The sequence below is a fragment of the Pogoniulus pusillus genome, chromosome 10 (assembly GCF_015220805.1).
Source record: "Pogoniulus pusillus isolate bPogPus1 chromosome 10, bPogPus1.pri, whole genome shotgun sequence".
NCBI lineage: Eukaryota > Metazoa > Chordata > Aves > Piciformes > Lybiidae > Pogoniulus > Pogoniulus pusillus.
The window spans coordinates 4081362-4107473 of NC_087273.1; the positions used below are offsets into that span (position 1 = coordinate 4081362).

At 53.8% G+C, this 26112-nt stretch overlaps 1 protein-coding gene across 1 annotated transcript in view; it reads right to left on the bottom strand.

Annotated features, from left to right (window-relative positions):
- Positions 1-19690, bottom strand: part of CDS1 (CDP-diacylglycerol synthase 1) — a 111779-nt gene extending 92089 nt beyond the window's left edge. Inside the window, exon 1 of the mRNA XM_064149525.1 lies at positions 19509-19690. Coding sequence (XP_064005595.1) covers positions 19509-19556 — 48 coding nt within the window. The 5' untranslated portion in view covers positions 19557-19690. The remainder of the gene's footprint in view (positions 1-19508) is intronic.
- Between the last annotated feature and the right edge of the window lie 6422 nt (positions 19691-26112).

Genomic DNA, 26112 nt, shown 5'->3' on the forward strand with positions numbered 1-26112 from the left:
TCTTGCATTGAGGAGCCCAGAACTGGACACAGCACTCAAGGGGTGGCCTGAGCAGTGCTGAGCACAGGGGCACAAGAACCTCCCTTGTCCTGCTGCCCACACTGCTCCTGAGCCAGCCCAGGATGCCATTGGCTCTGCTGCCCACCTGGGCACATCTTCAGCTGCCTCCTCTTCAGCTCCTCTCTTACCAGCACCCCCAAGACTCAAAAGGTTAAAACATTCTGGAGTTAGGAAAAAAAAAACCAAACAGACACCCAAAAAATAAGAGAAACCCACAGCCAGCCTCACCCCCAAAGCTGGAGCAGGCCAAGCCTACCTGCTGAAATGAAATTAAATATTAACATGCCCTGCTTTGGAGCTGCCCTGTGACCGTAATGTCTGCACCCTTAATGAACCACAATTTATTTACACCTCAAACAAAGAGGATCCTCTCTGCCCTAAAGTAGTTAAATTGCCCTCTTCCGAGTGAAATTTATTGCCATTTAAACATGCCCAGAGGCCATTCTGCTGGGCATTACAATAATCTATCATTTCTGCAACTGCTGGTATCCTGTGCTGTGGTTCAAATTCAATCTGAGAAGGGTCAACAGAATTTTTCCACCAAATGCTTCCCTCCTCCTCCTCCTCCTCCCCCCCCCCCCCCCCCCACTCTTTTTGCCTATCATCAATTTGCTTTTGTCAACAAAAAGGGCATTACGACCCAATGAAACAGAAGATCCTCTTAAGGCCTCTGGCAAACAGCAAAGAGCTTCTCTGATCTATCACAGCTCTGCTGCTTGCAGCTGGGTGGGTGAGGGTCCCTCTGGGGGGGGATCGCTGCAGTGAGGGCAGCAGCAGCAGCAGCTTTGCAGCTTGGCAAAGCCCTTTGCTGCCAGCAGCGTTTCTCACCGTGCTGGAGCACTGCTCCGTGGGCAACGACAGGATTGTCCACCAGGACAGGGAGGGGAGGCAGCCACTCTGCTCTGCTGAGACCTCACCTGCACCACTGCCTCCCCTTCAGGGGCCCACAGCACAAGAAGGACAAGGGAGAGGGTCCAGAGGAGGTCATGGACAAGAAGGACATGGAGAGGGTCCAGAGGAGGTCATGGGCAAGAAGGACATGGAGAGGGTCCAGAGGAGGTCATGAAGTAAGAAGGACATGGAGAGGGTCCAGAGGAGGTCATGGGCAAGAAGGACATGGAGAGGGTCCAGAGGAGGTCATGAAGTAAGAAGGACATGGAGAGGGTCCAGAGGAGGTCATGGGCAAGAAGGACATGGAGAGGGTCCAGAGGAGGCCATGAGGCATGAAGGACATGGAGAGGGTCCAGAGGAGGTCATGGGCAAGAAGGACATGGAGAGGGTCCAGAGGAGGTCATGAAGTAAGAAGGACATGGAGAGGGTCCAGAGGAGGTCATGGGCAAGAAGGACATGGAGAGGGTCCAGAGGAGGTCATGGGCAAGAAGGACATGGAGAGGGTCCAGAGGAGGCCATGAGGCATGAAGGACATGGAGAGGGTCCAGAGGAGGTCATGAAGTAAGAAGGACATGGAGAGGGTCCAGAGGAAGCCATGAGGCATGAAGGACATGGAGAGGGTCCAGAGGAAGCCATGAAGGACATGGAGAGGGTCCAGAGGAAGCCATGAAGGACATGGAGAGGGATGAAGAACATCCCCTATGGGGACAGGTTGGGAGGGATGGGGCTGTGCAGCCTGGGGAAGAGAAGGCTCCAGGGAGATCTCAGAGCAGCCTCACAGTACCTGAAGGGGCTCCAGGAGAGCTGGGGAAGGATTCCTGGGCAGGGCTGGGAGTGCCAGGATGAGGGACAGTGGCTTTGAGCTGGGAGAGGGGAGATGAGGAAGAAATCCTTGAGAGTGAGGGTGGGGAGGCACTGGCACAGGTTGCCCAGGGAGGCTGTGGCTGCCCCCTCCCTGGAGGTGTTGAAGGCCAGGCTGGATGAGGCCTTGAGCAAGCTGGGCTAGTGGGAGGTGTCCCTGCCCACAGCAGGGGGGTTGGAACTGGATGAGCTTTAAGGTCCCTTTCAAGCCAACCCATTCTGTGATTCCATGCCATGGTTTGAAGAACAGATGTTCCACCAGGCACTTCTGACTGTGCTGGCAGCTCAGCTTTCCATCCCCAGGCTCCTCTGCCTCTCTCCCCTGCACACAGCCAGAGCACACACTGACCCCTGCTGCACCTTGCACCGCATCCATCCCCTCTTCTGACTTTCAATCACCTGGAAGCATTCATATTGCTTCTCCTGTGCTGATGAAAGCTGTTCTCCTCACTTTGAATAGGATGGAGGTGAGGAGAACAGCCTGGGACAGCTTACAGCAATTACTTGTTTTAGCTTTTAAGGAGAAGACTTGGCCAGCAAAGCTATGCAGAGGAGAAGAGATGCGAGATGCACCTACAAGTAGCTCTTGTCTCTGGGCTCAGGGGAACAGCTTGCATGTGGGTAGAGGAAAGAAGGCATGAGCAGAGCTTTATCTCCACTGCCCCACTATGCCAACCTGTCCTGAGAAGTCAGAAGGAGGAGCAGATGAGCCTGCAGAGGCCAAGAAAGGCACTGAGATTCTCTGCAGGTGTATGGGGTTCACCCTTCAAAGCATCAGGCAAAGCCATCACATGGGCCTGCAGACACACCTTCTGCAACAAACAGTATTTTACTGAGCAGTGTGTGGATTGTCCACCTTGGATCCTGCCTACAGATGGGAACTGGAGGATGAGAGACTGGAAGGGATCCCTCCAGAAAGCGATGTGGGCTTCGGGCTGGGGGTAAGCTGAATATGAGTCAGCAGGCAGCTAGAAGGGCCAAGCACATCCTAGGCTGCATCAATCACCAGCCAGCTGAGGGAGGTGATTGTTCCACTCCACAGTGCCCTGCTGCACCCTCACCTTGAGTATTGTGTGCTGGCAGGGTCACAGAAGGGGTTGGGTTGGAGGGGACCTCAGAGATCCTCCAGTTCCAACCTGTGAGCGTTGGAATCCACTGTGGATGCTCAGTGTTGCTGGATGGTGTAGTCTGTTGACAATGGCTGTTTCACACAAGTCTGCTGGTTGCTCATAAAAACCAATCATGGCTTGGCCATAATAAAATTTAAAGAGACAGTAATCCCAGTTTTATGATGAGTGATGGCTTCAAACTGGAAGAAGCTGGATTTAGAGGAGGCTTGAGGAAGCAATTCTTCCCCATCAACTCCTGCAAGAAAATACTAGAAACCAGGAATTTATGTTGATGAGCTTCAAAGCATCCAAGTAACCTCCTCCAGCACACCAGCTGGGCAGGAGGCAACCCATTAAACCCCTCCCTGGATGCCAGGGACTGACAAATGGCCCCACTCTTTATGAAAACCCCATGCCTCATGGTATTTGTCACTGCTGTCTGGGCTGTGACAAACGTCAGACCTCCAGCAGCAAAAGGCACAGCACATTTCATGCCATCAAAACACCAATCTGAGCTCGGCTCGGGGCTGTTCCAGGGAAGGAGCAGGGGCTGACAGCTTCTGAGCATGCAGAATTATTGCTGCCTTAATGCTGAATTACAGAACCCCTCACAAGCAGAGCCTCACGTTCCAGGTACCTTCATAACTCACCAGGGAGCAGCAGCTGCCCGCCAGTGACTGCTCACCCAGCCAGAGCAGCCAGCAGCAGGGCCTGCAAATGCTTGGCACAAACCCATCTCACACCTGCTCCCTGGCTCTCTGGTTGCTCAGGTGAGTACCCAGCAGTTGGGAAGGTCTGGAGAGAGAGCAGACTTGGCATGCAGACAAAGACTGGTCCAAAGGGTCACTTGGACAGTTAACCTCCAACTCCTATTTTCCTACCACTGAGGCAAGAGCTGAGGGCTTTGTAGAGTCACAGAATCAGTTTGACTGGAAAAGCTCTTGAAGCTCATCCACTCCAACCCTTCTCCAGCTCTGCCAAGGCTGGGGCTAAGCCATGGCCCTCAGCACCACAGCTCTGCCTCTCTGGAACACCTCCAGGGATGTGCATTCAGCCACCTCCCTGGGCAGCCTGGGCCAGGCTTTGAGAGCCCTTTCATGGAAGAGGTTTCCTTTAATGTCCAACCTAAACCTCTCCTGGGGCAGCTTGAGGCTATTTCATCTCCTACCACTTGTTACCTAGGCAAAAGAGACCAACACAACCCTCACCTCACTGCAGCTGTAAGGAGCAATGAGCTCTGCCCTCAGTCTCCTCTTCTCCAGACTATCCAAGCCCAGGTCCCTCAGCAAGTCTGTTCTCAGACCCTGCATTCAGTAGGGTGCAGTGTGCTATCACAGCCTGTTGCAGTGCCACAGACACCAGCCTCTCAGGCCTGCTGCAGGTCAGGAAGATGCTTTGGGCACATGCAGTGAGCAGAGGATGAACAACAGCTGCTCCCCAGGCAGCAAATGCTTGCTGGGTTCCATTTTATATTGCTGCTTCTGAAGGTGCATCACAGAATGGGCTGGAAGTGACCTCCAAAGCTCATTCAGTCCAACCCCCCCAGCACTCAGCAGGGACATCCTCCACGAGAACAGGTTGCTCACAGCCCTGTCCAGCCTCCAGTGATGGGGCCACAAACACACAGAATCAGTCAGGGTTGGAAAGGATGACAAGGATCATCTAGTTCCAACCCCCCTGCCACGGGCACGGACACCCTACCCTAGATCAGACACCTCCCTGGGCAGCCTGCTGCAGGGTTCCAGCACCCTCCTGGTGCACAACTTGTTCCTCACATCCTATCTCAATCTCCTCTGCTCTCGTCCTAAACCATTGTCCCTCATCCTGTCCCTGCAGGCCTTTCAGAACAGTCCCTCTGCAGCCTTCTTGTAGCCCCTTCAGGTACTGGAAGGCAGCTCTGAGGTATGCCTGGAGCCTTCTCTTCTCCAGGCTGAACAACCCCAACTCTCTCAGCCTATCCTCCTAGCAGAGATGCTCCAAACTCCTGATCATCTTTGTGCTCTCCTCTGGACCCTCTCCATCAGCTCCATGTCCTTCCTGTGTTGGGGATTCCACAGCTGGCCCCAGCACTGCAGTTGAGGTCTCCCCAGAGCAGAGCAGAGGAGCAGGATCCCCTCTCTCCAGCTCTGGCCACGCTGCTCTGGATGCAGCCCAGGCTGCCCTTAGCCTTCCGTGCTGCAAGCTCACACTGCCTGCTCCTGCCCAGCTTCTCCCCCACCCTGCACCCCCAAGTCCTTTTCCTCGGGGCTGCTCAGGTGCACATCACATAACCCCAGCAGGCTGGGAGTTGCTGGTGCTGCCTCATGTCCAAGCTTTTCACCCCTCAGCACCCCCTTCCCGAGGCTGCTCTCCACCCCTTCACCCCCCGGACATCGCTCTGCTAAACACTTCAATAAGGGTGATGTATTCTCCTGTTATTCCTAACAACACTAATTTGACTTTGCAGACGAATCTCTCACCCAGCAGCATTGTTTCCTACACAATATTAATTTCCTCTGAGATATCTCCTTTTAAATCTGCTGCAGTGATAGCTGCTGGAGAAACCCAGGAGCAATTTGTCTGTCGCGATGAAGCTGTAATCAGCAGCCTCATCCTTCTCGGCAGGAGGAAGCAGCTTGATGGTTTCTAACTCAAGAGATCCTTGGAAACTATAAAGTGTCTCCTGGTCTTTAATATCCTTTCCAATTACCCCTGTTGCTGCCATGTTTACACACTTCATGTCTAGAGAAAGACAACAGAGCTGGTGATGGGTTTATAGCACAAGTACTGTGAGGCCGGAGAAGAGGAGACCTCATTGCTCTCTCCAGCTCCTTGAGAGGAGGCTGCAGTGAGCTGGGGGTTGGGCTCTTCTCTCTAGCAACAAGAGGAACTGGCCTCAAATTGCACCAAAGGAAGTTTAGGATGGATGTTAGGAAGAATTTCTTCACTGCAAGGGTTTTTGGCCACTGGCAGAGGTTGACCAGGGAGGTAGTGGAGTCCTCATCCCTGGGCTCCTCACTCCAAGGACTCTGAGGGGCTGGAGCAGGTCCAGAGAAGGGCAACAAAGGTGGGGAAGGGTCTGGAGAACAGGGCTGGGGAGAAGCAGCTAAGGGAACTGAGGGTGTTTAGTGTGGAGAAGAGGAGGCTGAGTGCAGACTTCATTGCTCTCTACAGCTCCCTGAGAAGAGGCTGCAGTGAGGCAAGAGGTTGGGCTCTGCTCCCCACTCTGAGGTGACAGGAGAGGAAATGGCCTCAGGTTGCACCAGGGAAGGGTTAGGTTGGAGCTGAGGAAAAATTTCTTTGTGGCAAGAGGGGTCAGGTGATGGAAGAGGCTGCCCAGGGAGGTGGTGGAGTCCCCATCCCTGGAGGTGCTGACAAAAGGTGTGGCCATGGTGGCTGGACTGCATGAGGTACTTAAGAGTCACATAGACAGGACAATTAGGGACAGCATTTAGTCAAGGGCTTGTCAGTGTTGGGCCACTGACTGGACTCCATGCTCTTAAAGGGCACCTCTGTGGCTGCCTTCCCTGCAGTCCACTGCACTCAGTGTGGGACAGTGATTGGACTCCATGCTCTTAAAGGGCACCTCTGTGGCTGCCTTCCCTGCAGTCCACTGCACTCAGTGTGGGACAGTGACTGGACTCCATGCTCTTAAAGGGCACCTCTGTGGCTGCCTTCCCTGCAGTCCACTGCACTCAGTGTGGGACAGTGATTGGACTCCATGCTCTTAAAGGGCACCTCTGTGGCTGCCTTCCCTGCAGTCCACTGCACTCAGTGTGGGACAGTGATTGGACTCCATGCTCTTAAAGGGCACCTCTGTGTCTCTGCCTTCCTTGCACTCACAGTAACACCAAGGTTGGAAGAGACCTCACAGATCATCAAGTCCAACCCTTTACCACAGAGCTCAAGGCCAGACCATGGCACCAAGTGCCACGTCCAGTCCTGCCTTGAACAGCTCCAGGGACGGCGACTCCACCACCTCCCCGGGCAGCCCATTCCAGTGTCCAATGACTCTCTCAGTGAAGAACTTTCTCCTCACCTCCAGCCTAAATCTCCCCTGGCACAGCCTGAGGCTGTGTCCTCTCATTCTGGTGCTGGCCACCTGAGAGAAGAGAGCAACCTTCCCCTGGCCACAGCCACCCCTCAGGTAGCTGTAGACAGCAATAAGGTCTCCCCTGAGCCTCCTCTTCTCCAGGCTAACCAATCCCAGCTCCCTCAGCCTCTCCTCGTAGGGCTGTGCTCAAGGCCTCTCCCCAGCCTCATCGCCCTTCTCTGGACACGCTCAAGCATCTCAATGTCCCTCCTAAACTGGGGGGCCCAGAACTGAACGCAGCACTCAAGGTGTGGTCTAACCAGTGCAGAGTACAGGGGCAGAATGACCTCCCTGCTCCTGCTGGCCACACCATTGCTGATGCAAGCCAGGATGCCACTGGCTCTCGCTGCAGCTCGCAGCAGACTGGGGCTGGGACGGTGACTGTCACCCACTCATCACACAGCCTGGGGATGAAAACCACTCGAGAAGAGCAGCTACAGGAGGACCAAGCGGAAAAACGACGGCAGCGCTGCGGCGGCTCCGGCTCCTAGCGCTGGCACCTGCCCGCGCCCCTCACTCCCAGCCCCGCCGGCAGCGCAGCGCAGCGCTCGGCCGCAAGGGCGTCGAAGCCGCTCCGGGATCGCTGCTAAACGGCAGTTGTCATCTCAGCGTTTGGCTATGCAGATGGGGTTGTGCCTCTCCCGAGCACGGCAGCCTGCTGCCCTCCAAAGCAAGCCCTGTTTATCACTGGCTGATGCAATAAAAGTAACAAACGCCCGGGGTAAACCCGATTCACTGCGCCACTTAGGATCTGAAATACATAAATATGTCAAGCAAAAGACCTCTAATAGACCCTTTTATCCTGGTAATAGTGTACATATCATTTTCCTCTCATTAGGACAAAAACTACCTAGGGAACCATCGGGTCCATCCTTCATCCATTTAATCTGCATTAGTTTACTTTTACCTTGTGTTTAATCTGCTTTCCCCCCTCGAGGTATTTTGAATAAATCAATAGGCATACATGATTGTTTAATGATTTTTAGAAGAGCTCCCTTCGACCACAGCTGCATGATTTAGAATGACTAATTCCCCTTTTTACAATTGATCCCACACACACACACAGAGCCATGCCTGCCACAGCAGCCCCTGTGGCCAGGGGTGAGGCTGAAAAGGAGGCTGAGCAGGGGCCTCAGGATGCTCAGCTGAAGATGTGGCCAGGTGGGCAAGAAGGGCAGCAGCAGCCTGGTCTGCATCAGCAATGGCATTGTCACAGTATCACCAGGGTTGGAAGAGACCTCACAGATCATCAAGTCCAACCCTTTACCACAGAGCTCAAGGCTAGACCATGGCACCAAGTGCCACGTCCAACCAGTCCCCAGGACTCGGCAATTCAGAGAGAGCAGCTTGAGTGCTGGGTTCACTTTTGGGTTCCTCACTCCAAGAAGGACATTGAGGGACTGGAGCAGGTCCAGAAAGGTGGGGAAGGGTCTGGAGAAGAGGGCTGGGGAGGAACAGCGTCAGCTGAGGGTGTTTAGTGTGGAGAAGAGGAGGCTGAGGGCAGAGCTCATTGCTGCCTACAACTACCTGAAGGGACATTGTAGCCAGGTGGGGTTGGCTTCTTCTCCCAGGCAAGCAGCAACAGAACAAGGGGACACAGTCTCAAGTTGTGGCAGGGAAAGTATAGGCTGGATGTGAGGAGGAAGTTCCTGGCACAGAGAGTGATTGGCATTGGAATGGGCTGCCCAGGGAGGTGGTGGAGTTGCTGTCCCTGGAGGTGTTGAAGCCAAGCCTGGCTGGGGCACTTAGTGCCATGGTCTGGTTGCTTGGCCAGGGCTGGGTGCTGGGTTGGGCTGGCTGAGCTTGGAGCTCTCTTCCAACCTGGTTGAGTCTATGATTCTCTCTATTGCAGCTCCTCTCCTGTGGGGACAGGCTGACAGAGTTGGGGTTGCTCAGTTTGGAGAAGAGAAGGCTCTGAGGAGACCTTCTTGTGTTGGGATTGTATTTGTACCTGGCACTTCAGATTTACTGGTGCTCTGTGGCAGAGTTGTCCGTGGCCATATTGGCTGATGTCTGCAGGTCAAACAGGACAGCAAAGCTAGAGAAGGACAACAAAGGTGGGGAAGGGTCTGGAGAGGAACAGCTGAGGGAGCTGGGGGTGGTTAGTGTGGAGAAAAGGAGGCTGAGGGCAGAGCTCATTGCTCCATGCAGCTCTCTGAGAGGAGGCTGCAGTGAGATGGGAGTTGGTCTTCTCCCAAGGAAGAAGTGATAGGAGGAAAGGAAATCATCTCAAACTGCCCCAGGAGAGGTTTAGGTTGGACATTAGAAGAAACTTGACTGAAAGGGTTCTCAAAGCCTGGCAGAAGCTGCCCGGGGAGGTATTTCCAAGAGGCAGAGCTGAGGTGCTGAGGGCCATGGCTCAGCCCCAGCCTTGGCAGGGTTAGAGAAGGGTTTCAGTGGATGAGCTTAAAGGACTTTTCCAAACGAAACTCTTATGTGATTCTGCAACAGGGAAGTCCACAAAGAGCTCTCTGTGACTCTTTCTTATGAAGCATTCTTGCTAGGTTCTAGGTGATCCATAAGATCTAACACCCCTGCTAGTGGTGATGCTGCATGGCACAGGAGCACACTGGCAGGCAGAGCAGCAGGGTACCAACACTGCTGCAGCAATGAAGGGAAAAATATTGGGAGTTAGCTCCAAGAAATGAGAACTCTTCTTTGTTCTGGCCACTGGAAGTAATGGAGAAGAGGCTGTGCAAGTCCTTATGAAGTGCCAATAGGGCAGACTGGACTGGAGATGAAGAAGAAATTCTTGAGAGCGAGGGTGGTGAGACACTGGCACAGGTTGCCCAGGGAGGCTGTGGATGTCCCCTCCCTGGAGAGCAAGCTGGGCTGGTGGGAGGTGTCCCTGCCCCGTAGCAGGAGTTTGGAGTTGGATGGCCTTCAAAATCCCTTCCCAACCAAACCATTCTGTGATCCTTTGACTGCATAAACTCTGAACTCCGAGCACAGGAACCAGTCTGGGAGCTGCCTGCTGGCCCTTGAGAAATCCTGCCCTGCCTGAGGTGCCCAGAAGGATGCTGCTGAGTTCCTCCCCCCGAATCTGGGCATTTCATCAAGCCCAGCAAGTTCACCTGCCAGGCTTTTGGTGAGATGAGCTCTCAGCCCTGAGCCAATGCCAGAGGGGCTTTGGGTGCCTCTCCAGGTCTGCTCTGCGTACCCTGCCAACTCTCCAGAGCAGTGCTCGCTCTGGCTGCGTGTGTGGGCAGCAGCCAGCACAGCACTGGTGCCAGGGGGACTCGAGGGAGTATTAATAACTCCAGGGAGCCTGCATTCCCTCATTAGGAGCTAAGTGTGTTTGTGCTTGAACTCAAAAGCCTTGATGGAGCGTTTGAGTCTGGCACCTAAACACGTCACCTCGTGGCAAGCTTCAAGGAGCAAGTAAGCTGCCACTTCTCAGCTCACCTACTCTATCACTGGGCATTTTCAAAGCTCAGGTATCAACCCTGTAGAGCTTTGGACTTGCTAAAGAGGGCCAGAGAACAGAGGAACAGAAGCTGGCACACGTTCTCCGTGCCTGTGAGCTGTGGAGCCGACTGCCCTCCAAGCCCCACGTCGAGGAGATTGGATCTTTCTTAGCTGCAGCCAGAGGAAGAACCGCAGGGGCAGAGGCAGCAGTGCAATGAACCCTGGGCCACAGCAGCACACCATGGCTCCTCATCTTCCTCACTGTGGGTTTCTAACACAACACTCAATATAGGTCTGTCCTGGTGGGTACTGCCCCTCTCTCAAAGTGAAGATTATCTTTGTGCCTCATGAGTCTGGCACAGTTCATTTCCATGGGCATAGAGAGAAGAGGCATTAAAAGCCAAGAGCTTCAGAGCTGTTTTTAACACTACAGATGAAGCCTTCTCCTCACCAGGTGAACTTCACCTCTAAGCAGCATTGCAAAGAGCAGCCTCTGCTATGGGGACAGGCTGGAAGAGTTGGGGCTGTTCAGCCTGGAGAAGGCTGCAGGGAGACCTTAGAGCAGGTTTTCAGTACATGAAGGGGCTGCAAGAGAGCTGGGAAGGGACTTTGGACAAGGGCTGAGAGTGCCAGGATGATAGATAATGGCTTTTAGCTGGGAGAGGGAAGATTGAGAGTGGAGATGAGGAAGAAATTGTTGAGAGTGAGGGTAGAGAGACACTGGCACAAGTTGCCCAGGGAGGCTGTGGCTGCCCTCTGCCTGGAGGTGCTGAAGGTCAGGCTAGATGAGGCCTTGAACAAGCTGGGCTGGTGGGAGGTGTCAGAGTGTGTGTTCCTCACATCCAGTCTCAGTCTCAATCTGCTCTCATTTCAAACCATTGTCCCTGCAGGCCTTTGGGAACAGTCCCTCTGCAGCCTTCTTGTAGCCCCTTCAGGTTCTGGCAGGCTGCTCTGAGCTCTGCCTGGAGCCTTCTCTTCTCCAGGCTGAACACCCCCAGCTCCCCTCAGCCTGCTCTGAGCTCTGCCTGGAGCCTTCTCTTCCCCAGGCTGAACACCCCCAGCTCCCCTCAGCCTGTCCCAAGCTCTGCCTGGAGCCTTCTCTTCCAGGCTGAACACCCCCAGCTCCCCTCAGCCTGCTCTGAGCTCTGCCTGGAGCCTTCTCTTCCAGGCTGAACACCCCCAGCTCCCCTCAGCCTGCTCTGAGCTCTGCCTGGAGCCTTCTCTTCCAGGCTGAACACCCCCAGCTCCCCTCAGCCTGCTCTGAGCTCTGCCTGGAGCCTTCTCTTCCAGGCTGAACACCCCCAGCTCCCCTCAGCCTGCTCTGAGCTCTGCCTGGAGCCTTCTCTTCCAGGCTGAACACCCCCAGCTCCCCTCAGCCTGCTCTGAGCTCTGCCTGGAGCCTTCTCTTCCAGGCTGAACACCCCCAGCTCCCCTCAGCCCATCCCTACAGCAGAACTGCTCCAACTCCCTGATCATTTTCACAGCCTCCTCTGGACCCTCTCCATCAGCTCCATGTCCTTCCTGTGTCGAGGGCTCCAGAGCTGGCTGCAGAGCTCTGCTCTGAAGCCATCACCCCTTGTCCTGCCCCTGCCCTCAGTAATCATGCTGGAAGCAGACGATCTGGAAGGTCCCTTCCAACCCAAGGCACTCTGTGCCAGCAGCCTGTTGCTGTGCACCGCACCTCGGAGCAGCGCAGCACAGCTCAGCAGCTGCGGTGCAGGCTGACACCCCCCCCCTCCACCCTCCACCCCCCGAGGTGCTGCCTCTGCCTGTCCTGGGAACCATTAATCCCATTAATTGCAGATAAGAAGGCTGGTAGCCATCCTACAAATGAGTAAACACCGAGCTGAAAGTGTAATCGTCCTAGTCCAGCAAATTGGATTCAGGTCCTCATTGAGCAATCCTGTTTCATTTCAGCAATTTTATTATCACTGGTGCTGGAACAAATTGCTGTATTACACAGAAGGGGCTCTGCTAAGAGAATTTCTGCTGCTGGGTGATATCACGGAGCTCTGTAACACAAACCCCAGCAATTACACTTGCCAGGGGATTTCTTTCAGCAATTCAGCTAATGGCTTGTGACAGGTAAGGCTTGAAATGTTCATTCAAGCCTTCCCTCTGCTGTACAGAGAGGTTTTGGCAGCACAAAAGAAAGAGAAAGGGAAAAGAAAAGGACTTTTAGTGAAATGAATGCTTTGGGTGAAACCCTGCAGAAGGCTTGGAGTAGGATGAGACCTCACCTGGGGGACTGCATTCAGCTCTGCAGCCCTCCGCACAGAAAGGACATGGAGCTGATGGAGAGGGTCCAGAGGAGGCCATGGAAATCATCAGGGGGGTGTTCTGCTGTGGGAGCTCTGAGTGGTCAGCCTGGAGAAGACATGGAGCTGATGGAGAGGGTCCAGAGGAGAGCACAAAGATGATCAGGAGTTTGGAGCATCTCTGCTAGGAGGATAGGCTGAGAGAGTTGGGGTTGTTCAGCCTGGAGAAGAGAAGGCTCCAGGCAGAGCTCAGAGCAGCCTGCCAGTACCTGAAAGGGCTACAAGAAGGCTGCAGAGGGACTGTTCCCAAAGGCCTGCAGGGACAGGATGAGGGACAATGGTTTGAGATGAGAGCAGAGCAGATTGAGATTGGATGTGAGGAACAAGTTGTGCACCAGGAGGGTGCTGGAGCACTGCAACAGGGTGACCAGGGAGGTGGTTGAGGTCCCATCCCTGGAGATATGCCACAGAGGTGTGGACAAGCTGATCTAGTGGAGGATGTCCCTGCTGAGTGCAGGGCATTGGACTGGATGAGCTTTGGAGGTCCCTTCCAACCCAGCCCATTCTGTGACTCCATGACTCTGTGGTTCCCTCCTGCTGCTGGCAGGGCACCTGGATGCAGAAAATCCCAGGTCACAAGCACAAATATGCCACCAGAAGCAAGAAAACTTCCAACTCTTGGGCAGCTCTTCTACCTCAGGGCTGCTGGAAGAACACAAGGGGCTCCCAGCTGGCTGGTGGTGAAGGAGGAGGAGCTGTGACCATTCCAGACACTTCACCTTTGTTGTGCTTCACTCCCTTTCTCTCTTGTGCTGGTCATGAAGTCCAGGGTCCAAGGGAGTTCATATAAATCCTCCCATTCTCATTCCTGGTGTACACAGCTATTTGGGATCAATAGCTGAGGCTCCTAAGGACTGCTGTGGAGCTCAGCCTGGAGATCTGTGCACAGCTCCATTCAGCCCTGGTGTCCTCCAGCTCTCTAATTCCAAAGGCAAACTCTTTCCTTTTTATTTTGCAGGCCACCTCACCCTCACACAGAGCTCCTCAGAAAGGGAGGCCTGCCCTGGCCCTGTTTACTTAGAGCACAAACAGATTGGAGCCAGTAATGTCAGATTAAAGGAAGAAAGGGGAGAGAAATCAAAGCCTCTAAACTGCACATAAAAGGCAATCGCTGGCAACCAATCTGTTCGACTTCCAACTCTTTGCACTTGATGAATAAAGGTCAAGCTGGTACTGGCACCCAAATGGTAATGTTCTTATAAGGCCTTAAGCTGCTTTAACAGCTGAGTAAGTGAGAGAGATCCACAGGGGCCACACCTAATCGTTGCCCTTACAGCAGGGAAGACCTCTGCTTCCCAGCCCAGGGAGACCTACCAGAGCAAATCACTCACCGATTGCCTGCAGAAGGCTGGAGGCTAACTGCTCCTTTCCCCCCTTGTTGTTCCAGCTGCTCTTTTGCCTTCACCTGTCTTGCTTCTTGCCTCTCTAACTGTGGATTTCAGGACACACAAAAAGCACCCTCAGGTACTTCCAGCCTCTGCCATGCAAGGAATTAATCTGCCTTGTTACCTTTGCAAGGTGACACCTATTTGTAAGCAGCCTTTTTTTCCCCATTTAAGGTTAACAAGGCACAACTTTTCCTCCCTCCCTCCCTGAGCAGAACATTTGGAGCTAACTGGCAGCCAGACTTGTCCCCCAGCTTGCTTTCAAAGCTGCTGGTGCTACTCCCTAAGAGCTCACACAGCTCTCACTTCCACAGCCTTGCTCTTAGTGCAGGAGGAGGTTGTGGATGCTCTCTCCCTGGAGGTGTTCAAGGCCAGGTTGGATGAGGCATTGAGCAACCTGCTCTAGTGGGAGGTGTCCCTGCCTGTGGCAGAAGGCTGGAACTGGCTGAGCTCTGAGAAGCATAGAATGGTTTAGGTTGGAAGGGACCTAAGTGCTCAGCTGCCAAACGATGAAGGGAGCTGCAGGAGAGCTGGGGAGGGACTTTTGCCAAGGGCTGGGAGTGACAGAACCAGGGACAACGGCTTTGAGCTGGAAGAGGGGAGATTGAGGGGGAAGATGAGGAAGAAAGTCTTGGCAGTGAGGGTGGGGGGACATTGGAACAGGTTGCTCAGGGAGGATGTTCCCTCTCTGGAGGTGTCAAGGCCTTGAGCAAGCTGGGCTGGTGGGAGGTGTCCCTGCCCATGGCAGAGGGTTGGTGCTGGATGTTCTTGAAGGTCCCTTCCAACCCAACCCGTCCTGTGACTCTGTGATTTTATGATTTTTGAAGCTGGATGATCTTCAAAATCCCTTCCCAACTAAACCATTCTGTGATTGCATCAACTCTGAACTCCAAGCACAGGAACCAGCCTTACAGCCACAGAACTGGGACCTGCCTGTTGGCCCTTAAGAAATCCTGCCCAGAAGGATGCTGGTGAGTTCCTTCCCCTAGTCTGGGCATTTCATCAAGCCAGGCTGGATGGGGTCTTGAGCACCCTGGGCTAGAGGAAGGTGTCCCTGTCCATGGCAGGGAGTTAGAACTGTGTGATCATTAAGAACCCTTCCAACTCATCCCATTCTTTGATCCACCCAGGAGGCAGCAGTGCCCCTAGCAGCTTCACCTCCACATTCCCCAGTGAGCAACATGCTGAAGACAATAAATCTTCAGAGTGACTCAATAGCAGCTCCCAGACCCAGCCAGATGCCTCAAGCCATCAGCAGAGGAAAAGAGGTTTTACTGAAGAAGGGAAAAAAGTCAATATTTGGGATATGCTTTCATAAAGTCAGGAGGAGTGCACTGCTAAATTAATTCATGTCTGGCATTTACAAACAGTAACTTGATCTTTCAGCTGGTGCCCCTGCCAAGTCCAGCAGTTTGGAGAGAAGGGAAAAAAATAGAAAGGAGAGAAAAAAAAAACCAACATCAACCAGAAAGGAACAAGAAAATGTAATTTTTGGAAAGGTGAATTTAGTGCTAATGGAATTGAGAGAGCAGCAAATACTGCTTGTGCCAGGCACTGCCCTGCCAGGCTCTGCAGGAGCTGCTGCCAGCTCTGCAGCCCTCAACACAGAAAGGACATGGAGCTGATGGAGAGGGTCCAGAGGAGGCCATGGAAATCGTCAGGGGGGTGTTCTGTTGTGGGGCCAGGCTGAGTGAGCTCTGAGTGGTCAGCCTGGAGAAGAGAAGGCTCCAGGAAGACCTCAAAGCAGCCTTCAAGTACCTGAAGGGGCTACCAGAAGGCTGCAGGACTGTTCCCAAAGGCCTGCAGGGACAGGATGAGGGACAATGGTTTGAGATGAGAGCAGAGCAGATTGAGTTTGGATGTGAGGAACAAGTTGTGCACCAGGAGGGTGCTGGAGCACTGCAACAGGTTGCCCAGGGAGGTGGTTGTGGTTCCATCCCTGGAGATCTTCAAGGTGAGGCTGGACAGGGCTGTGGGCAACCTGATCTAGTGGAGGATGTCCCTGCTGAGTGCAGGGGGGGTTGGACTGGACGAGCTTTGGAGATCCCTTCCAAGCCAGCCCATTCTGTGACTGTGACTCCAGGAGAGGTGGCTGGACCCAGCTCCCAGTGAGAGCCCCAGGCTGGGCAGCTCTTGTAGAGCCGTAGCCGAGGCAGTTCCTAAACCAGCTCTAGCACCAACATTACCATTTTAAAGCCCCGGCTTGGTTAAACACCAACACCCCCCCCCCCCCCTTCCCTACCTCCCCTCCTGCTCCTCCTCACCCTGGCGTTAAGAAATGCAAATGTGACCGATCCTATTTTATGTTATAGAGCCAAAAAAAAAACCCCAACCCCCCCCCCCCCCCACACACACAACCAAAACCCACCCTTCACATTTCCATGTATCCTGATCTTGCAGGACTGGCTAAGAGCCTCCAAATCCCGACCATTTACCCAATTAAACTAATTGAAAGAGCTTCCAAAAGCCACATCTGTAGGCTGACGTCTGCGCCTGCCTTTGGCTGCGGGGAGGCTGCTCCTCCATCCCATTGATCCCTGCACAGTCACGGCTGTCAGGAAGCCACATCAACCATTATCATTCTAATTTCCCTGCCTTTCTTGCTCCCTAATCTCATTTGCAACGATGCTTAAGCATTTCGCGGGGCCGCAGCACTTTCTGCGGAATTTCAACAAGAGCATTAAAGCCCCAATTTACATTAATGAAGTGCACATTTAATTAGGGGAGAGGGTAAATGGAGGGCTCTTCAAGAGCGCTTTGCCTCATGTGCTAGGCACTCGAAAAGCCAAGATGTACCTGAGACAGGACTCTTGGTGCAGCCTCCTTGCCCACTCGCCCTGCCCGGCTTCCTCTCTCCTTCCCTGCCTGCCCACTCACCCTGCCCGGCTTCCTCTCTCCTTCCCTGCCTGCCCTCCTCTCTCCTTCCCTGCCTGCCCTCCTCTCTCCTTCCCTGCCTGCCCACTCACCCTGCCCGGCTTCCTCTCTCCTTCCCTGCCTGCCCTCCTCTCTCCTTCCCTGCCTGCCCACTCACCCTGCCCGGCTTCCTCTCTCCTTCCCTGCCTCCCCTTCTCTCTCCCTCCCTGCCTGCCCACTCACCCTGCCCGGCTTCCTCTCTCCTTCCCTGCCTCCCCTTCTCTCTCCCTCCCTGCCTGCCCACTCACCCTGCCCGGCTTCCTCTCTCCCTCCCTGCCTGCCCACTCACCCTGCCTGCCCTCCTCTCTCCCTCCCTGCCTGCCCACTCACCCTGCCCGGCTTCCTCTCTCCTTCCCTGCCTGCCCTCCTCTCTCCTTCCCTGCCTGCCCTCCTCTCTCCTTCCCTGCCTGCCCACTCACCCTGCCCGGCTTCCTCTCTCCTTCCCTGCCTGCCCTCCTCTCTCCTTCCCTGCCTGCCCACTCACCCTGCCCGGCTTCCTCTCTCCTTCCCTGCCTCCCCTTCTCTCTCCCTCCCTGCCTGCCCACTCACCCTGCCCGGCTTCCTCTCTCCCTCCCTGCCTGCCCACTCACCCTGCCTGCCCTCCTCTCTCCCTCCCTGCCTGCCCACTCACCCTGCCCGGCTTCCTCTCTCCCTGGAGCTATTCAAGGTGAGGCTGGACAGGGTTCTGGGCAAGCTGCTCTAGGGGAGGATGTCCCTGCTGAGTGCAGGGGGTTGGACTGGATGAGCTTTGGAGATCCCTTCCAATTCATCCAATTCTGTGATTCTGTCACTCCTCCGTTCCTGCCCCTACAAGCAGTGGCACCAAGTCCAAGAGGGCAGAGTCTCAGTTAGCAAAACCCTCTAAGCTCATCCACTGAAACCCTTCTCTGAGTCTGCCAAGGCTGGGGCTAAGCCATGGCCCTCAGCACCTCTCTGCCTCTTGGAAACACCTCCAGGGATGGGCGTTCAGCCACCTCCCTGGGCAGCCTCTGCCAAGCTTTGAGAGCCCTTTCAGGGAAGAAGTTTCTTCTGATGCCCAACCTAAACCTGCCCTGCGGCAACCTGAGGCCATTGTCTCTCATTCTATCACTTGTTTCTGGAGAGAAGAGTCCAACCTCATCTCCAGCCTCCTCAGCAGCTCAGACACTCCTTCAATCCAGGCCTCCTTCAAGGGAGCTGACAACCTCCCAGGCCTCATCTCAACCTGAGTGCTGAGTCCAGCAGCACAGTGACATCTGCGAGATGCATGCCCCCTGCTCTGGCATCATCTCCCCCACACCTCTCCCCACTGCAGGCAAGCAGGCTCTGTTAAAGCACCTCCCACAATAAGGCACAAAGAAGAACTGTACAACCACACAGATTTGTTTCAGCTGGAGAAGACATCCAGGACTGAGTCCAAGCAACACCACCATGGCCACTAAACTGTGTCCCCAGGTGCCTTGGCCAGAGGTTTCTTCAGCGCCCCCAAGAATGAGGATTCCACCACCTCCCTGGGCAGCCTCTGCCAATCTCTGACCACTCTTGCAGCAAAGACATTTTTCCTCAGTTCCAACCTAACCCTCCCCTGGTGCAACCTGAGGCCACTTCCTCTCCTACCGCATGAGAGTAGGGAGCAGAGCCCAGCCCCCACCTCACTGCAGCCTCCTCTCAGGGAGCAACGAGCTCTGCCCTCAGCCTCCTCTTTCCCTCCATGCTAAACAATCCAAGTTGTCTCTGCCCCTCCTCAAGACCTGCTTTGCAGGCCCTTCACCATCTTCATTGCCCTCATGCACTCCCCTCCCTTCCCAGTCCTTTTCTCTCCAGCACGCAGCTGTCCCTGCTCCAGCACTCCAACGTTTCGCTTTGCACTGCCCCCCTGACCGCAGCCAGAAGCCCGTTGAGAAGCACAGGATGGCTCCAGCCCCAAATCCCTCCGGGGCAAGAAACCTCCCTAGAGACCCTGCAGAGGATGTTCAACTCCTACACCAGACCCTCTCTGCTGGTGCATGAGGTTAGGGTCACATCTCTAGAGCTTCTCCTGCCTTACTTCTCCCTAAGCTCATGGCTGGCAGCAACTCCAGCTGCCACCCAGAGCTCCTGGGAATGGAGCTGAGCAGCTCCAGAGGCTCAAGCCAGGCAGAAAGTGCAAAGCAAACCCAGCTGTGTCCTGAGCACTGCAGGAACACCACAACATGCCCTACAGCCACATCTCTGTGTGAGACATGCCACAGCACAACAGTACCCACAAGGGGCTCCACACCACGACAGTACCCACAAGGGGCTCCACACCACGACAGTACCCACAAGGGGCTCCACACCACGACAGTACCCACAAGGGGCTCCACACCACGACAGTACCCACAAGGGGCTCCACACCACGACGGTACCCGCAAGGGGCTCCACACCACAACGGTACCCACAAGGGGCTCCACACCACGACGGTACCCACATGATCTTCATCTACCTCCATCACTGGATCTCACCACCCCACTCACCCCACATCTCCACTTACAGTTTGTTGTCTTGCTGGGGCAAAATCAGGAAGCCTGGATGCAGACATCTCCGTTGCTGGGGAGTCCCTTCTTCCCCCGGGGACCCTGCTGCTTGCCAGAAGCTCAAATCCTCTTGCAGGCAGGTCAGACCTCCTCACCTCAGCAGCCAAAACCTTCCTGCTCTTGGAGCACTGCCGAAATGGCCTCTGGGGCCAGCCCCAGGCAATCACCCTGCTTCACAGTGCCAGGTGCTTCTTGTCTGCAAATCAAGCAGCAACGACCTCCACCTGTGTTGGGGGTAGATGGGAGTCACCTTAGCACCCAAAACCTTCCTGCTCTTGGAGCACTGCTGAAATGGCCTCTGGGACCAGCCCCAGGCAATCACCCTGCTTCACAGTGCCAGGTGCTTGTTGTCTGCAAATCGAGCAGCAACGACCTCCACCTGTGTTGGGGGTAGATGGGAGTGACCCTCCCAAGGCACAGCCACAGCTCCTGTTGAACACCTGGAGGGAGAGGGCATCCACAGCCTCCCTGGGCAACCTATGCCAGTGTCTCCCCACACTCAGTCCCAAGAATTTTTCCCTAATCTCCAGTGTCAGTCTCCCCTCTTCCAGTTCCAGCCTGTTCTCAGCTCAACTCCTCCCTTCCCACAGCTGGCATGAGGGGCAGGGCTGAACACCACTGCCACGAAGGGTCACTGTCACTGCTGCGCTGTGACCCGGAGGCAGACATCTGTTTGCATGGCATGGGTGGGTGTTTAGAGTGCCAACACCAACAGATCTCTGTGGCACCAGTTGGCCCTGCTGGCACCATCACAGTGAACCAAGCAGCCCTGGAAGAGCCACGAGGAGCTGGCCCTGCCAAGGTCTTTGCTGCCTGCATTTGCTCTGCTTGCCATTGGAGCTCTGCCTCGTTGGGTGCCCTGTGGGGACTTTTGGCCCAGGAGTTGGCACAGATTTTGCTTTCCAAAGGCCTGTGCCATTGGGCCATGCTGCCATCCATCTGTGCACACAATGTGCTGCCTGGAGGGGAGTGAGGTGAGGATGGAGACTTCTCAGGGCTGGAAAGCAAAGCCCCTAAAGTGGCTCCTTTTACCCTTCCCTCCTCCCCCCCCCTCTTCATCCCTGCCAAACCTGCGAGCAAAAGCTACACCAATGCAAAAAAACACAACCCCAAAACCCGACCCAAAAATCCATGAGGATTTTGTTTGTTTGTTTGAACTTGGGGGGGGGGGGAGGGTTTCCTCCCCCAGTTCAGAGGGATTTTTATGTTCAGCCCACAGCAGAGGAATTTGGCCCAGTTTCCTTGTAAATAAAATGCTGGATCGAAAGCCTGTTTGCAGCCCACGAGCAGCAGGATCAGAGGCTTGATCCAGTATGGAATCCCATCCCCAAACAGAAAAGCAGCATCCAGCAGAGCTGGTGAAGTCTAGGAATAAAAAAAATACCCAAACAAACCAAACCATTAAGGTGGACTCAAGCAAGTGAGCAGAGAGCAGCAACACAAAAAGCCATCATGAAAACCAGGAGTCGCTTGGAACAAGTCAGAGCCTGAGGAAGTCTTCCCTGGTTTTATCCTTCACTGTGCCCTTTTCAGTGGCTTCCACCACCCCCCCCCATGTCATTTGTTAATCAGCTGGAATTGCCCTTTTTTGTGTGTGGCTTTTGCTGGCCATGTGAACCAGATGATGCTGTAGACAGCAGCTGTGCTAACCCATTCGTGCCAGCAGGCTGTCTGCAGAGCCCAGAGCAAACTTCCTTCAGAGCTCCTTACAGCTGTGCTGGTTCTGCACAGGAACTCCCCACAGAAGTGCTCCAAAGGGCAGAAGGAAGTCTCAGGGTTTTGTGGCCTTCAAGAAAAGGTGACAGAAACCTCCACCAAGTAGCTTCAAACACCTCAGAGCTGATAGTGCTGTTTTCTGTGGTGGAACTTCCCAAGCAAGCCCCAGGATGTCCTGTTATCATTCAAGGCTCTCTGCAGCACAGCAGGAAGCTGTCAGAAGGCATAAGGCCCTCTTATAGGTCTAATTCCTCTGGCTCAAAGCCACTATGCTCAGTTTGTATCAGTTTGACTTTACTTTTTACCCAAATCAGAGAAGCACAGAACAGTTTGGGTTGGAAAAGCCCTCTGAGATCATCCAGTCCAACCTCCAACCCAGCACCACCATGGCTGCTAAACCATGGCCCCAAGTGCCGTGGCCACAGGTCTCTTGAACTCCTCCACCACCTCCCTGGGCAGCCTCTGCCAATCCCTGACCACTCTGCCAGCAAAGAACTTTTTCCTCCTCTCCAACCTAACCCTCCCCTGGCACAATTTAGGCTATTTCCTCTCCTTCTGTCAGCTGAGGCTAGGGAGTAGAGCCCAACTCGCAGCTCACTGCAACCTCCTCTCAGGGAGCTGCAGAGAGCAATGAGCTCTGCCCTCAGCCTCCTCTTCTTCACACCCCCAGCTCCCTCAGCTGCTCCTCCCCAGCCCTCTTCTCCAGACCCTTCCCCAGCTTCATTGCCCTTCCACTTGCTCCAGCCCCTCGAACAGAAGAAGTTCCAGCTAAACCTGAGGATCATAAACAAAACATTTCAGATGCCTTTGGTTCCTTTTGGAAGGACAAAGATCTTCTCTGGTGAGCACACACCTCGAGTGCTGCCCTCAGTTTTGGGCACCTCAATACAAGAGAGATGTGGAGGTGCTGGAGCCAGTGCAGAGGAGGGCAGGGAAGCTGCCAAGGGCCTGGAGAGTGAATCTTGGGAGGAGCAACTGAAGGAGCTGGGGATGGTTGGTGTGAAACAGAGGAGGCTGAGGGCAGACCTCATGGCTCTCTGCAGCTACCTGAAAGGAGGCTGTGGAGAGGTTGGTGCTGGTCTCTTCTCACAGGCAACTGGGGATAGAATAAGAGGGAATGGCCTCAGGGTTAGATTGGCTGTTAGGAAGATTTTTTCTCCCAGCAAGAGTGGTCAGGCACTGGCACAGGCTGCCCAGGGAGCTGGTGGAGTCCCCATCCCTGGAGGTGTTTAGGAAACCTGTGGCCACAGCACTTGGGGCCAAGGTGGTGCTGGATTGGAGGTTGGACTGGATGATCTGAGAGCTTTTCCAACCCAAACTACCCTGTGCTCCAGGAAGGCAGTGGAGACACCAACCCTGGGTGTGTTTAAAGGCAGTTTGGACGTGGTGCCTGGGGATACAGCTTAGCAGTGAAGCTTGCAGAGCAGGGCTCTTGGTTGGACTTGGTGATCCTGAGGGGCTTCTCCAACCTGAATGTTTCTGTGTTGCTGAGATTTCCAAGTGGGCATCTGCTGCCTGCTCCCAAGCCACTGACATTCCTGCAGTGCAGCACAGATATTTGTGGCTCTTTTTCCACAGCAGGACTAGGAACTGTGACCTCTGGTGGAACATCTACATTCCACTACCCTGCAGGCAGCTGAGAATTCTTAGCAATCCCAGGTCATTACCACAGCCACTCAAAACTGAGCCTTTGGGTAGGTTGCTCTCTGCCTTCTTTTTCATTCTCCTCTGCATACACTCAGCTCCCAACAAATTATGGTGGGTTTTTTTCCTTGCTTTTTCCAACCTTCTTTTCCAAGACAAATCACAGAGAGAGAGAGCTCAAATCCCTCCCTTCTTGTCCTGTCACTACAAACCCTGGTCAAAAGTTCCTCCCCACCTTGGTGTTTATTTGAGAGTTGATGTTCACAGGATCTCAGGAGGTCTTTTCCAACCTGGTTAATTCTGTGATTCCTGAGAGGAAGAGGAGCAGCCTGCTTTGCCCACAGAGCTGGACTTCACCTGGTGATTTCTGACCACTCCTGCTTTGGTTCTCTTGCCCCTTTTCATTGTTTTTGTTCCCCTCTGCTTCACTTCCAAGCCTTGCTTCAGCTGGGTGCTGGCTGGAGAGCCAGGCTGACAGTAGCACTGCCTGTTTGGCACTCACAAACTCCTTCCCTGCACTCTAGGAAGGACATTGAGGGGCTGGAGTGTGTCCAGAGAAGGGCAGCGAGGCTGGGGAAAGAACTGGAGCACCCGGGCTATGAGGAGGGGCTGAGGGAGCTGGGGGTGTTCAGCCTGGAGAGGAGGAGGCTGAGGGCAGAGCTCACTGCTCTCTACAGCTCCCTGAAGGCAGATTGGAGTGAGGAGGGGGCAGCCTCTGCTCTTTGGTGGCAAGGGACAAGAGCAGAGGAAATGGTTCCAACCTGCACCAGCTTGGATCCGAACCCCTCAAGGTGCAGCTTAGAACCATTTCCTCTGCTCCTGTCCCTTGCCACCAAGGAGCAGAGGCTGCCCCCTCCTCACTCCAACCTCCCTTCAGCACCCAAATCAAAGAACCCCTCCTTTAACCCGTTAGCAGGTCTGGTAGCCAGAGCCCTCAGTACCAACGTGCAAACTGCCTGTTGTCTCTTCTCTCCAAACCTACACCCACTGCTCCCAGCACCACCACCCCACTTTCCACTGCTCACCACACCCTGAACCAGGTTCATAGCCAGGGTTGGAAGGGACCACAAGGAGAAGCCAGTTCCACCCCCACTGCCATGCCCAGGGACACCCTACCCTAGAGCAGGCTGCACACAGCCTCAGCCAGCCTGGCCTTAAACACCTCCAGCCATGGGGCCTCAACCACCTCCCTGGGCAACCCATTCCAGCCTCTCACCACTCTCCTGCTCAACAACTTCCTCCTCACCTCCAGCCTGACTCTCCCCACCTCCAGCTTTGCTCCATTCCCCCCAGTCCTGGCACTCCCTGACAGCCTCAAAAGTCCCTCCCCAGCATTTTTGTAGCCCCCTTCAGATCCTGGCAGGCCACAAGAAGGTCCCCTGGGAGCCTCCTCTGCTCCAGCCTGCACAGCCCCAACTCTTTCAGGCTGTGCTCACAGCAGAGCTGCTGCAGCCTCTCAGCATCCTCCTGGCCCTGCTCTGGACACTCTCCAGCATCTCCACAGCCCTCTTGTCATGGGAGCTCATTTGTTCCCTTTTGCCCTCACAGCGTTATGCCAGGAAGGACACACAGACACAAAGTGTTCCAGAGTGTGATGAAGGAGACTGCTACAAGGAGAATGAAGCTCAAAGAGTAAAGTCTGAGGAGAGGGTTTTTAAATGTCCACTGTTGAGAACCACAGCCTGAGAGCCATGGGAGAGGGAGTTTGAAGACTTGATGATCTAAGGCAAAGACTGTGGCACACAAATCAGTTGCTGTGAGGTTCAAGCTGCTGAGGGCTCCCTGTTGTGGCTTCACCACTTCAACCACATTGCCTAGACAGAAAAGGCTTGAGAGAGCAGTGGAGCTGTGGAGCACCACCCCTCCCCAAAACCAACAGCAACTCCTCTCCTCTCCTTTTTTTGTCCCTCTTCAACAAAACCTTCTTTGTTTTTAAACTTCTATTTAATTTGAGTTGGGGGTTTTTGTGTCTTTGGAGTTTGTTGTTCTTGGGTTGGTTTGTTTGTTGTTTATTTTTTTCTGGTTATCACAGAATCCTAGAATCAAACAGGTTGGAAGAGAGCTCCAAGATCATCCACTCCAACCTAGCACCCAGCCCTGAACAATCCAACTAGACCATGGCACTGAGTGCCTCATAGAATCAAGTAGGTTGGAAGAGAGCTCCAAGCTCAGCCAGCCCAACCTAGCACCCAGCCCTGAGCAATCCAACTAGACCATGGCACTGAGTGCCTCATAGAATCAAGCAGGTTGGAAGAGAGCTCCAAGCTCAGCCAGTCCAACCTAGCACCCAGCCCTGGCCAATCAACCAGACCATGGCACTAAGTGCCCCAGCCAGGCTTGGCTTCAACACCTCCAGCCACAGCGACTCCACCACCTCCCTGGGCAGCCCATTCCAATGCCAATCACTCTCTCTGACAACAACTTCCTCCTAACATCCAGCCTAGACCTCCCCTGGCACAGCTTGAGACTCTGTCCCCTTCTTCTGTTGCTGCTTGCTTGGCAGCAGAGCCCAACCCCACCTGGCTACAGCCTCCCTTCAGGGAGCTGCAGAGAAGAGACCAAATTTGTTCCATTTTTTTGTTGCTGTTGTTGCTGTGTTTGGGTTCTTTTGTTTTTCCTTTTTCTGTTGCTTTTTTCCCCTTTTTTTTTGTTTGACTGTTATTTTTTTTGTGTGTGTTCTTTGTTGTTGTGGTTGGGTTTTTTGGTTGGGTTTTTTTTTCCTCTTTCTGGTTTTTTTTTGTTTGTTTGTTTGTTGTTTTGTAAGGATTTTTTGTCTGATTTTCCTTTTTCTGTTGTTTGGGGTTGCTTTGTTTGTGGTTTCTTTTTGTTTGTTGTTGTTGTGTTTGGGTTTTTTGGTCTGTTTTTTCTTTTTCTATTGTTTGGGGGTTTTTTTTGTTGTGTTTTTTGTTTGTTATTGTTGTGTTTGGGTTTTTTTGGTCTGATTTTCCTTTTTCTGTTGTTTGGGGTTTTTTTGGTTGTGTTTTTTGTTTGTTATTGTTGTGTTTGGATTTTTTGGTCTGATTTTCCTTTTTCTGTTGTTTGTTTTTTTTTGTTGTGTTTTTTGTTTGTTATTGTTGTGTTTGGGTTTTTTGGTCTGGTTTTCCTTTTTCTATTGTTTGGGGTTTTTTTTTGTTGTGTTTTTTGTTTGTTATTGTTGTGTTTGGATTTTTTTGTCTGATTTTCCTTTTTCTGCTGTTTGGG